This window comes from Oncorhynchus nerka, linkage group LG22 (assembly GCF_034236695.1).
Source record: "Oncorhynchus nerka isolate Pitt River linkage group LG22, Oner_Uvic_2.0, whole genome shotgun sequence".
Classification (NCBI taxonomy): Eukaryota; Metazoa; Chordata; class Actinopteri; order Salmoniformes; family Salmonidae; genus Oncorhynchus; species Oncorhynchus nerka.
In genome coordinates, this window is record NC_088417.1 from 40,925,910 (window position 1) to 40,940,399 (window position 14,490).

The 14,490-nt window shown below is 45.6% G+C and overlaps 1 protein-coding gene across 1 annotated transcript in view; it reads left to right on the top strand.

The window, feature by feature from the left end:
• LOC115104531 (POU domain, class 6, transcription factor 2-like) overlaps positions 1-14,490 on the top strand; it is a 117,923-nt gene that overhangs the window by 42,485 nt on the left and 60,948 nt on the right. The window contains exon 4 of the mRNA XM_065007152.1: positions 13,449-13,792. Coding sequence (XP_064863224.1) covers positions 13,449-13,792 — 344 coding nt within the window. The remainder of the gene's footprint in view (positions 1-13,448; positions 13,793-14,490) is intronic.

The window sequence follows — 14,490 nt, forward strand, 5'->3', positions numbered from 1 at the left end:
TCACAGATGGAGATCAATTACTCACTGATCATAAGAGAGCATCACTAACTAGATCTGAGCGTAGAGGGAAAAGCAACGGTTTCTGACTTTGTTCAAACACATCGCCCACCCCTCTCCTCTTGTACTCTCCTCCTCTCCACCCTCTTTCTCTCTTCCTAGCCTTATGGAATTACATAACTGTAATTCACAGTGACAAAGTAGGCTAGCACATTTTGCTCTGACCATGGAGGTTTGTTCAATGAGCTCTCACTGTGAAATTAGCCCTGGTACTCTCATTTTCCAGTTGTAGGGAAATGGTTAAAAGACACATCATATGAAATTAGAAATGATTCAACCAATCTGCTGCTTTCCCCTCTACCTGCTCCTCCTCCCACCTGCCTAATCCTCCTCCCAACCCCCTCTTCCCCCCTGCCTAATCCTCCTCCCAACCCCCTCTTCCCCTCTGCCTAATCCTCCTCCCAACCCCATCTTCTCCTCTGCCTGCTCCTCCTCCAAACCCCATCTTCTCCTCTGCCTGCTCCTCCTCCCAACCCCCTCTTCTCCTCTGCCTGCTCCTCCTCCCAATCCCATCTTCTCCTCTGCCTGCTCCTCCTCCAAACCCCATCTTCTCCTCTGCCTGCTCCTCCTCCCAACCCCATCTTCTCCTCTGCCTGCTCCTCCTCCAAACCCCATCTTCTCCTCTGCCTGCTCCTCCTCCAAACCCCATCTTCTCCTCTGCCTGCTCCTCCTCCAAACCCCCTCTTCCCCCTGCCTGCTCCTCCTCCCAACCTCATCTTCCCCTCTGCCTAATCCTCCTCCCAACCCCATCTTCTCCTCTGCCTGCTCCTCCTCCAAACCCCATCTTCTCCTCTGCTCCTCCTCCAACCCCCCTCTGCCCTTCCATCCACTCCCTCTTTGCCCTCTCCACTACCCCTCTGCCCTCTCCACTACCCCTTTGCCCTCTCCACTACCCCTCTGCCCTCTCCACTACCCCCTCTGCCCTCTCCACTACCCCTCTTCCCTCTCCACTACCCCTTGCCCTCTCCACTACCCCTCTGCCCACTCCACTACCCCTCTGCCCTCTCCACTACCCCTTGCCCACTCCACTACCCCTCTGCCCTCTCCACTACCCCTCTGCCCTCTCCACTACCCCTCTGCCCTCTCCACTACCCCTCTGCCCTCTCCACTACCCCTCTGCCCTCTCCACTACCCCATTGCCCTCTCCACTACCCCATCTGCCCTCTCCACTACCCCTCTGCCCTCTCCACTACCCCTCTGCCCTCTCCACTACCCCTCTGCCCTCTCCACTACCCCTCTGCCCTCTCCACTACCCCTTTGCCCTCTCCACTACCCCTCTGCCCTCTCCACTACCCCTCTGCCCTCTCCACTACCCCTTGCCCTCTCCACTACCCCTCTGCCCTCTCCACTACCCCTCTGCCCTCTCCACTACCCCTTTGCCCTCTCCACTACCCCTTTGCCCTCTCCACTACCCCTTTGCCCTCTCCACTACCCCTCTGCCCACTCCACTACCCCTCTGCCCTCTCCACTACCCCCTTGCCCTCTCCACTACCCCTCTGCCCTCTCCACTACCCCTCTGCCCTCTCCACTACCCCTCTGCCCTCTCCACTACCCCTCTGCCCTCTCCACTACCCCATTGCCCTCTCCACTACCCCTCTGCCCTCTCCACTACCCCTCTGCCCTCTCCACTACCCCTCTGCCCTCTCCACTACCCCTCTGCCCTCTCCACTACCCCTTTGCCCTCTCCACTACCCCTCTGCCCTCTCCACTACCCCTCTGCCCTCTCCACTACCCCTCTGCCCTCTCCACTACCCCTTTGCCCTCTCCACTACCCCTCTGCCCTCTCCACTACCCCTCTGCCCTCTCCACTACCCCTTTGCCCTCTCCACTACCCCTTTGCCCTCTCCACTACCCCTCTGCCCTCTCCACTACCCCTCTGCCCTCTCCACTACCCGTTCCTCTTCCCCCTTCAAGCACCATGTGCGCATCCAAGGAAGACTTCTACGTTTCAGGTGCATGCAGACATTTCTTCTGATGATATATTGTCCCGGTAGGGAATTTCACTTACTGCTGCTGCCTTTTGCTGAACCTGTTGCTAGTCAGTGAGCACGATAGGTGTATAAGTGGCGAGGGTCTTCATTCATCATACATCGTTCTTGGACCACAAATATCTCATATGCGATTCAGGAGGAAACTACTAAAACAGCACAAAGAATCCCTGTAGGAAGCAGCTGAGGTTATATCAAATGCTGTGCAATAAATAATGTACGGTTTGTTTGCGTGTGTAATGGAACATACATTTTTGATGTTTGCAATTTTGCCATCATTTCGGTTTATGTGGTATGAAACTCACAATTAGTGGTGCTCGTGACTGACATTATACATCTCTCGTACATTTCTGACACTGTCTTTGCCTATGAATTTTGAAATCAGTTCCCCCAATCATATTCGCTGCTGTGTTGTGTTGTATTAAAGAGCATTACTAATCACAAGAGGCTCTGTGTTACTCAGAAGTCTCCACATCACTGGGGCTGACAATGTTGTGCTGGTGGGCATGTTGTGCTGTGCAAAAGTGCTTACGCGCTCCCACAGACAACCAAAGGGAATAATTAAAGACGGAAGATGTCGGCAGAAGAATGGAGAGCGAATCCCATTGTTTGGGGTTATTTCATCCCACCGAATTCTTTCTCTCCTTCTATTCTTGCATTTCTCTCTCCAAATTCACTATGGGTCTATATGGCACACTTTCAAACACATATGTAAGCGAAGGCAGTGTACAACAAAGGGGGCTATGATGTCCTACTCATCCCTACATTGTCTTTTCATTCTTTCAGAATCATTTGATATCTGGGGGAGTGGGTGAGTGAAGAGGCGAGTGAGGCAACGCTTAATAACCCCATAATGTAGCTGCCTGGAAGCTGAGAATGAAATATGTTTTTTAAAGGACAAGCTGTGCGCTCTCATTTCTCCCTCCCTCCTCTTTTGTTTTCTAATGGCATCATTTTTTACACCCCCCCCCCCCCCCCCCCTCCCACAATCCAAACTGTTATCAAAATAATCCCCAATGAAATTCTAATTTAAGTTGAGCAGACTATTAGAGGAGCTCGCCTACACTCCATTTTGGGAGCAGTAAATGTAGCCCCTCAATCTCTCCCAGCTTTTACTGTCAGTCAGAGAGCACTCAGTCATCTCTGTGCATCAGGTCCACAATATTGATTTTACCACCCACCGAAACAGCCGCATGAACATACATTTTGCATGAGGCTTTTACGCGCGGCCTCCTCCTCGGTCTGACAACACGTGACGGGATCATGGACAGGCTGTGATAACCCTGGCCTGCCAAGGCTAACAGGCTTGACCGGGGCTCCAGACTCCACTGGAGTACATACCACTGAAGAACAAAAGGCAGAGCTAGAGGGCCAATCATGTCTGTTGTGTTCAGTGACACACATTCTGTATCACCTCCACATCTGTCTGAACCTCCCTTCTGGACGGACTTTGAAGAGCGAGAGAAGCCTGCTATGTTCATAGGGAGTTTTCCTACTTGAGTGGGCTAAGCAGCCATGCCTGGCATTACATCTTTATTGACCATAGTACTGTAGTGATTGATGTATGATGTTGACATTTCGCACGGACAGATACAGAGTTAAATAGAGTAGGGAAAAATGAGAAATAATGATGAAAATCAACTATAGGAATTAAATATCTACAGTGAGTCAAAACTAAAGTTGTCCCCTCTCCTAATATTACAGTCTCAACTTTTTGTATTCTAATATCTCCATGGAGAGGACTCAATACTTTAAAATCCTTCCCCTGGGGTGAGAATTCCACCACACAGCTTGAGATTGCATTGCATCACAAAGAGATGTGTGGATCCCGACAAGCAGTGCGTTTTACTTTGTAAAACCCCATGGCCCACTCAACTCAGTTTTGTATTGTCTAAACACCTCCAAAGCGGTATTGAAACACTGACTGCTGGGTAATATTTTTACACAGTTGGATCTTTGATCCCGGTTTTATTTCCCTGTGATTATTACAACCATGGCCAAGGAGCAGGAATCTATTTTGATGCTGACATTTTAAACCCTTCTCTACAGAAGACTGTGATGATGAAATATTTTCAATTTCAGTTCATCTATAAAAAAAAAGGTGAAGGGAAGTATATCATTGTGCTGAATTATTATGCTTGAGCCGCCATATTGCAAATACCAATAACATGAACTATTTCTTGGGAGACAGCAATCCTCCTAAAATGATTTACCACTGTGATAAAAGTGGCAACAAATGTTTTCATCCAGTTTATCAGTCCAAGTGAGTTTACTCTTTAATCCTAGGGGTAAAAATGTCCTTCCTCCGTCATAATTACCAAGAGCCTCGCCGACCGGCCCATCTCTCTCCAGTGTAGTAATTACCTGTGTGGCTCATTGAGCAACCAATTGAGACGGTGCTTGATGTGCTCCCACTGAGAACAGTGAGGCAGAGAAATAATAGGGATGTTGTTCCTCTCCTCTCCCTTGACTTGTTCAAGAACCACAGCACAGTTTAGAAGACCCCTAAAATACAGGATGAGTCAGAAGAGAAATGTTTATTTACATCATGAAGGCACCTCTTCAGACCCCTGACTAGGTGTTCAGGGGGTAGTGCGTACAGCCCAGTACATCACTGGGGCCAAGTTTCCTGCCATCCAGGACCTCTATACCAGGCAGTGTCAGAGGAAGGCCCTAAAAATTGTCCGACTCCAGCCACCCTAGTCATAGACTGTTCTCTCTGCTACCGAACGGCAAGCTGTACCGGAGCACCAAGTCTAGGTCCATCTAATCAAATTGCTACCCAGACTATTTGCATTGTCCCCCCTTTCTTTACGCTGCTGCTACTCTGTTATTATCTATGCATAGTCACTTTAATAACTCTACCTACATGTACATAATCACCTCGATTACCTCGACTAACCAGCACATTGACTCTGTTTACATTGACTCCAGTCCCTCCTGTATGTAGCCTCGCTATTGTTATTTTACTACTGCTCTTTAATTATTTGTTACTTTTATTACTTATTTTATTTAATAATAAAAAAATACAAAAGAGTATTTTTCTTAAAACTCCATTGTTGGTTAAGGGCTTGTAAGTAAGCATTTCACTGTTGTATTCGGCACATGTGACAAATACAATTTGATTTGATTTACTACAACATGCTAATGATGCTGGGCAGAGAGAGGCGAAGATAGATAGCGGTCAGAAAGAAGTTTCTCATCTCACTGTGGACTGGAAGGTTTACAGGATAGATAGAGCATGGTTTGTTTTAGGTAGATTCGTTTTTTGACCTTTTGATGTTTTACGCCTCCGAACATTTGAACACATATTGTATTGTCGTGGCCAAAAGTTTTGAGAATGACACAAATATGAATTTCCACAAAGTTTGCTACGTCAGTGTCTTTACATATTTTTGTCAGATGTTACTATGGAATACTGAAGTATAATTACAAGCATTTCATAAGTGTCAAAGGCTTTTATTGACAATTACATGAAGTTGATGCAAAGAGTCAATATTTGCAGTGTTGACCCTTCTTTTTCAAGACCTCTGCAATCCGCCCTGGCATGCCGTCAATTAACTTCTGGGCCACATCCTGACTGATGGCAGCCCATTCTTGCATAATCAATGCTTGGAGTTTGTCAGAATTTGTGGGGTTTTGTTTGTCCACCCGCCTCTTGAGGATTGACCACAAGTTCTCAATGGGATTAAGGTCTGGGGAGTTTCCTGGCCATGTTCCCCGAGCCACTTAGTTATCACTTTTGCCTTATGGCAAAGTGCTCCATCATGCTGGAAATGGCATTGTTCATCACCAAACTGTTCCTAGATGGTTGGGAAAGTTGCTCTCGGAGGATGTGTTGGTGCCATTCTTTATTCATGGCTGTGTTCTCAGGCAAAATTGTGAGTGAGCCCCCTCCCTTGGCTGAGAAGCAACCCCACACATGAATGGTCTCAGGATGCTTTACTGTTGGCATGACACAGGACTGATGGTAGCGCTCACCTTGTCTTCTCCGGACAAGCTTTTTTCCGGATGCCCCAAACAATCAGAGAAAATGACTTTACCCCAAGTCCTCAACAGTCCAATCCCTGTACCTTTTGCAGAATATCAGTCTGTCCCTGATGTTTTTCCTGGAGAGAAGAGGCTTCTTTGCTGCCCTTCTTGACACCAGGCCATCCTCCAAAAGTCTTTGCCTCACTGTGCATGCAGATGCACTCACACCTGCCTGCTGCCATTCCTGAGCAAGCTCTGTACTGGTGGTGCCCCGATCCCGCAGCTGAATCAACTTTAGGAGATGGTCCTGGCGCTGGCTGGACTTTCTTGGGCGCCCTGAAGCCTTCTTCACAACAATGAGGCAGATTGCCATCATATAAACTGAGGCTGCAGACATTGTGAAAAATAATATTTGTGTCATTCTCAAAACTTTTGGCCACGACTGTACAGTTTGCACTGACTGTTGTGACCTAGACTATTTTTCGTACTTGAAGAACTCTTTACAGTTCATTGGATGGACTGGACTCCTCATCTTTATATTGTATTCAAACGGTTTGTGCGATATACACTATACCACGAAAGAAAGAGGAATCCAGTCCATTCAGTGAAGTGTAAAGAGCAAGGCTATCTATGGGGTAAACATTGTGGGTTGAAGCCAGGCCAGTCAATGTTCCTTTATCTGGACATGATGGCTACTTCGTTACTACTTCGGCCTTTTCTGTGAACTGAGTGTGATGAGCATGGAGGTAGACACAATCCCATTGAAGGCTTCTCCTTTCAATTATAACATCACCTTTTGCCATTGATGACCTTCTTTCGATACTGTATATAACTGGACAAATACTTGGCCTTCCTTTATGTTCCGCCTTTTTCATTGCACCTTGTATGAATGTGTCCTAACTCTAAAGAAAAGAGTTACCACACATGCATTGTGCAGAGCAGACAGATATGACTAATGCTCATTGCGCGCACACACACACAAACACAGGGCTGAGCTGTTGTTAACACAGAGGAGAAAACAACAGAGTCCAAATCAAGCCCAGAGAGAGAACTGCATTAACGGAGGGTTGGCAGGGACCAGAGAGGGCCCTGTGGTAATGAGAGAGGTGGCTGCTTCTCTCTCCTCCTCCCCTGAGCGACACAGGAAACAAAAATAGCATTGTGTCTGACGAACAAGCAGGTTTTGACCTAGCCTTTTCGACCTCTGACAATCAGCCTCGCTTCGTACTTCACAAAGAGTCAGGGCGGCGGCAGTCAAAGACGACAGTTGATTATTAATTTTTTTGAACGGTGGCACCATCCCCGGTGAAACAAAGTAGACAAGAGCCTACAGTATCCTGGGTCCTAGAACCACGCAGGTCTCGTGACTCATACCCCTCTGTGGTGCAGAGAATCGTTGTATGCTATTTGAAGGATTTCATCTCCCACCTACTGGGACCTCTTATGGTCCAGAAGTGTTACTGAAATGCACATCTAATGTTTTTAGTTGATTCATGTCTTTTGAGTCCTTCGTCTGTGATGTGGCTTATTCCTTATTATCCTCATTAACAGAGGATTGCTGGTTCAACAGTCAGATTGGGAGCCTCGCTCTTTTACCACTAAGCATGGTGCCTATATAAGTGAGAGGACCACTCGAACATAGTACTAGGATTGGTGAGCACGCAGCCAGGGAAGTGTAGAGCATATAATGAGCTCCATAGGATCCCAGCAGCCTTTTGGCCTGTCTCCAACTTCACCGAGCCTCCCTTTCTCATCCTCCATCCATCCACTGTCTGCTTGAGGAGAGAGGGAGAGCACAAACAATTAGTGGAGACAGGGCTGCTGGATCATGTGCTCAGCCAAAGCCATCAGACAGCCGCGGTTAGAAGAATGTGCTTCCTAAAGCCGGGTGCCCAGTTACAAGGGGTAGAAGGGTCAGTGGGCTTGAAAGTCTTCACAAGATGACAGAATTTATAAACCACAGCTGTTAAAGAATATAGTTACCTGTGGTGCAGCCCTTATAATAAGGCCACATGGGGCTTCTTCCATATTCCCTCAGTATTTGTTTTCCTTCTTCTTCATATTCTTTTGTCGTGCCACTCTTTCCTCCTCTGCCTCAGGTCAACGCTTGGAGGAAATTCTCCGAATCGTCTTTGATCGTCCCTAGGTTTCGATGTTTTTTTATTTTTTTTTACAGACATTTTCTATTTCTCTCTCTCTCTCTCTCGCGCGCGCTCTCCTTTTCGTTTGTTCGTTCTGTCTTTCTTTCATTCGTCCCATTTTTTCCATCTTTTAACTGGCGCACTCCACATTTTCTTGTGGTTCACTTGTAAGGGAAGACAGAGAGCGGTGCCCGGTCCTGTCATACATTGCGAGACAACTTGCCCCAACATTTCAAGCGAGAATTGGACTCTTTCGCTTTCGCGAGCCCAAGATGATATATAATTCATGGTGGGGTTTGGGAGAGGTGTCAATGTGTCAGAAGGTAGAAGAAATGTAAAAGTGTTGCTGCTGTTTACTGGCCCAGAGACACTGGCCACGTCCTAAATGGTAACCTATTCCTTTTTAAAGTGCAACACTTTTGAGAAGGGTCCGATAGGGCTCTGGTAACAAAAAGTAGTGCATTATATAAGGAATAGGGTGCCATTTGAGACGTACTCACGAGCTTCCTTCGCTGGCATTCTTCTTCTGCTACTTACAACTGAGGAAAATGGGGAGGTCCTGATCAAATGTTCGTATGCGCCTGTCCAGAACCAACAGCGACCAGACTAATCAAAGAAATGTCTGCCCTGATGTTTTATTTATTAATCTCACTATGAAACATAATTAGTGAAGTGCAATGATTCAGTACGTATACAAGTTTGCCTACCCCTCTATTCACGAATGCTCTGTTGCATTATCAATACGCCAAATCAACACAATTTTTTGTGCCATTGATCTGTTGTTATTCTCTCAATTTCTCGAGACCTCTCGTTGTTTTTCAAGGCTGAAAAACAACTATTGCGGTAGCCTTGTCACTAAAGGTTATATTGATGTTATACGCTTAAAATAGCATTCATAACATATAGAAAGTAGATAATAGTACTCTGGCAATATACTGTAGTACTCTCACACGTAGTCCCAGACCTGGCAAAAACAAAGTCTTAGGCTGCAGATAGCCCTACAGTGAGTGGCAAGAGCCCTCTGAACATCAATCGGATCTTTGTCTGGTGCCGGACGTGCACCACACCGCCAGTACCACTTCCCAAAGGACAAAGTCAAGTAGATTCACAGTCAAATGAATGGCCAAATGTTCTACCTCTCAGAGCGTAGTCTTCCCCTTCCTTTCACTGGAGAACGAGTGGGTCAGTTAGAAATGTGATGAATTGGTCAAATCAACTGGTATGCATGTCTTTATATTTGGTTTTATTAGAAATCGTCTGGTTTTTGCACTCTCTTCATTCTAATTACTGAGTGATAACGGATAAAATGCTGTATGCCTTAGGTCAATACAGTCACTTATACAGTCACTTATACAGTCACTTATACAGTCACTTATACAGTCACTTATATAGTCACTTATATAGTCACTTATACAGTCACTTATACAGTCACTTAGGGCTTTGTTAAACAATAAGAACCAAGGAATTTCAGAGTCAATGGTTACAAATTTGTGCCATCACATACTGTACTATAGAAGGGCTGAATACAGAGCACTAGGAAAGTATTCAGACCCCTTGACTTTTTCCACATTTTGTTACATTACAGCCTTATTCTTAAATTGCTTAAATAGTTTTTTCCCCCCACTAATCTACACACAATACCCCATAATGACAAAGCAAAAACAGGTTTTCAAAAAACTGAAATATCACATTTACATTATAATTCAAACCCTTTACTCAGTGCTTTGTTGAAGAACCTTTGGCAGCAATTACAGCCTTGACTCTTCTTGGGTATGACGCTACAAGCTTGGCACACCTGTATTTGGGGAGATTCTCCCAGTCTTCTCTGCAGATCCTCTCAAGCTCTGTCAGGTTGGATGGGTAGCGTCGCTGCACAGCTATTTTCAGGTCTCTCCAGAGATGTTAGATCAAATTCAAGTCCGAGCTCTGGCTGGGTCACTCAAGGATATTCAGAGACTTGTCCCAAAGCCACTCCTGTGTTGTCTAGGCTGTGTGCTTAGGGTCGTTGTCCTGTTGGAAGGTGAACCTTTGCCCCAGTCTGAGGTCCTGAGCACTCTGGAGCATGTTTTCATCAAGGATCTCTCTATACTTTGCTCCATTCATTGTTCCTTGATCCTGAATAGTCTCCCAGTCCCTGCCACTGAAAAACATTCACACAGCATGATGCTGCCACCACCATGCTTCACCGAAGGGATGGTATTGGCCAGGTATTGCCTCGTTTCCTCCAGACGTGAGGCTTGGCATTCAGGCCAAATAATTCAATCTTGGTTTCATCAGACCAGAGAATCTTGTTTCTCATTGTCTGAGAGTCCTTCAGGTGTATTTTGGCAAACACCAAGCAAACACCTTTTACTGAGGAGTGGCTTCCGTCTGGCCACTCTAACATACTGTAAAGGCCTGATTAGTGGAGTGCTGCAGAGATGGTTGTCCTTCTGGAAGGTTCTCCCATCTCCACAGAGGAACTCACTATCAGAGTAACCATCTGATTCTTGGTCACCTCCCTGACCAAGGCTCTTCTCCCCGATTGCTCAGTTTGGCCGGGTAGCCAGCTCTAGGAAGAGTCTTGGTGGTTCCTAACATCTTCCATTTAAGAATGATGGAGGCCACTGTGTTCTTGCGGACCTTCAATGCTGCAGAGTTTTTTTTGGTACCCTTCCTCAGATCTGTACATCGACAAAATCCTCTCTCGTAGCTCTATGGACAATTCATTCGACCTCATGGCTTAGTTTTTGCTCTGACATGCACTGTCAACTGCATTGCTTGCTGTTTGGGGTTTTAGGCTGGGTTTCTGTACAGCACTTTGAGATATCAGCTGATGTACGAAGGGCTATATAAATACATTTGATTTGATTTGATTCTATAGACAGGTGTGTGCCTTTCCAAATCATGTCCAATCAATTAAATTTATTGTAGAAACAGCTCAAACATGATCAATGGAAACAGGATGCACTTGAGCTCAATTTCATAGCAAAGGATCTGAATACTTATGTAAATAAGGTATTTCTGTTTTTTATTTTTTATACATTTGCAAAAAAATCTAAAAACCTGTTTTCGGGGTATTAAAAACCTGTCATTACGGGGTATTTTGTAGATTGATGAGGATTATTTTTTATTTAATACATTTTAGAATAAGGCTGTAACGCAACAGAATGTGGAATAAGTGAAGGGGTCTGAATACTTTCTGAATACACTGTACATGTACAGTAAGTATAGCATATTATGGGAGTGAAAATGTATTCCTTTTCCAGTCTTGTCCTGTCAATTTTTTTCCTGTACTGTCCTGATTCCGCAACACTTCTACAACTCCGGAACTTTTCTGTCCCTTCCCGATAAAAATCACTCCTGTCCCGTCCCATGCGAGTTCTTGCACTCAGAAATATGTTGGCTATTGTGCTTGTTTAGGAAGTATTGAAAATAATTTCAGTAATGTAATATGCGACTGTGATATGTGGTTGTCTTTACTATTTTAGTTAAATGCAATGACTGTAGGCCTAAATGGCTCTGGATAAGAGCATATTCTAAATTACCTAAATGTAGATCGATTTTAAGGCTGGAGGATGAGGACAGAGACAGCCGACACCAGCCAAACCCAGATGACGCTGGGCCAATTACGCGCTGCTGTCACGAACTTCAAAATGAGCGGACCAAAGCGCAACGTGCATTCCACATTCTTTTAATACAAAGTGAAACTAGAACCAAAACTTACAAAGCACGTGAAGACGATTACCAGCTGCCTCTAATTGGGAACCATACAAAACACCAACATAGAAATACACATTCTAGAACACCACCCTAGTCACACCCTGACCTAAACCACGATAGAGAATCCAAGGGCTCTCCATGGTTAGGGTGTGACAGCTGCCCTATGGGACTCCCAATCACAGCTGATTGTGATACAGCCTGGATTCAAACCAGGTTGTCTGTAGTGACACCTCTAGCACTGAGATGCAGTGCCTTAGACCACTGTGCCACCTGGGAGATAGAAACAGATTGACTTATGCAGTACTGCCACTTGGTTTTTATTTTGTATGTTCATGTTGTAAATGTTCATATGAACATTTACAACATGAACATACAAAATAAAAACCGAGTGGCAGTACTGCATAAGTCAATATATTTCTATTTTGCTCTTCACCTCAGATGATACGGGTTTAGTTAAATACATAAACAATTGGGCTTGACAGTAAAGTTGTTAGGAGTACAGCTCCCGCTCTCCGGTTGGTAGCCTATTTGATTAAACCACAGCATTTTTTTTACAAGCCTTCCTTGTCAACAGACAACTCCATAAAATGTTGCTAAAACATCGCTCTTTCCTTGGCTCTAATGTTAATGTTAGTGATGGGTCCTTGGCTGCAACAAGACATTGCAATTCCTTGAACGCCTCATCATTTAGCCTACTGATGTCGGTTGGCATCTGAAACCTAGTGACTGGCAACAACTGGAGTGAGCCGACAGAAGGGGCAGAGGGGAAATGACCTTTAAAACAAATGTTTATTAAGTAAACAGTATAAAGCCTAGCCTACACACTTGCTCCACACATGACATATTTACGCAGAAAAAAAACAATATTTTATTACTATTCCTGTACTACCCGTCCCTGTAGACTGTTGATCCTGTCCCATCCTGTCTCGAACTTGGACTCTAGAACTTTACTCCCATTCCTGCCAGAATCCCCGCGAGATTTGGGAGTCCTGTTCCCCTGTCAAACTCGTGTATGCGTGTCTGTCTCTCTGAAACATCTCTGCCTCGGTGTTTCACTGAAACTGTGCATGAAATGTATGAACATTTAAATCTAGAAATGAGGATAATGGCATGCCATTATTGAATCCAATTAGTTAATGGATTGATTTCTTAAGATGTCCAGTCAAGATGAATGGCTCTTCATAGGAGATTTTCCGCAATTAAACCCAAGATCGTGGCATCCATTGCGTGAAATTGAACAGATTCTCTCTAGAGAGAGCAATTATGTCAATCAATGTATATAGCTTTGTCCTCTAACTTGAAGTTAAGTGGTTCTGTAAGTCCGCTGTAGAAGTTAAAAAACTACAGGACCTTGTTGTGGCGCTGCCCAATTTACATCATCGTTCCACACCTCCACCTAGTATGTATCGTGTGAGGTGTGAGCATTCTTTTTCAGTATGATAACCTGACTGCTGGTTTTCATGATTGCACATGAATGTCTTACAATAGCTTTTGAATGTCTCTGACTAGTTTTAGACAGTGATGATGATAACAATGGAGATGATATCAGGAGGTTGACACTCTGCTTCTGTTTCTCTTCCTTCTTCAGCTACCTCATCCCTGAACTCCCAGCTTCAGCACCTGCAGCAGCTCCAACAGTTACAACAGCACCACCATCAGCAACAACAGCACCACCATCAGCAACAACAACACCACCATCAGCAGCATCAACACTCCCACAGCCACGCCCACAACCAGCTGTCATCGCGGGGTCGCATGACCCCGCCCGGCCTTCAGCAGTCCTCTGTCTCGGTCCCCTCCCCTGGCTCCGCCTCCTCCTCCACCACCTCCATGACTGGCTCTGGCCAACCGCCACAGTCTTCGCCCCTCCGGCAAAACCAATCGCCGGCCCGCAGTCTACCCTCGCCCGTCACCCCGCCCATGCCACTGCAGGTGAGCTCACTCTTACCCCCTCCTGTTACCGTGCGCCAATGGTTTAGTCACAAAATGATCTTTAACTTTGTTATCCAAGTTGGAAGAATAGTCGTTTATGTAGACCTTACTGCTTTTTGCTGCTGTACCTTTGACACCCTCATACAAAACTTCAGCAAATGGGTGTGTTTTTCAATTGTCTTACTAGTGGTGATATGCTATAGTTGGGTGCGCTGTATAGAGACGGAGCCCAACCTCAAGATAACACCATGCTGATGCCTACTTAATAGACCTGGTACTCTATTCTATACTTGATATGAAACGAAACCCAGTGTTTGACTCCTGGCAGGCAGCTCTGCTGTCAGTGTGGGGAACATCAAATGTGCATCTCATCGACAAGGTCATCCTACAGTGAGAGGTTTCTTCAAAGCACACTAAACCCGAGTCTCGAGCCATCATGCATAACTTTTCCAACTGATCCATCTCGGATAGATCATGTTATCCATCCCAGCCCTCATCAACATTCATCAGTCCTTTTTTAGCTGAGCTGCCCTTCCCTTCCCTCATCCGACCTACTTTTCAGTCAGTTTGTCTGTCCATCAATCTCGGCCCCCTTCTGTCCATCTGACGATAATAACCTATTTTATATCCCTGTGGTTTCATTTCTGGTGGAGCCTGGCCAGAGTCGCCTCCCTCTCCTCAGCCACATTCATCAGCGT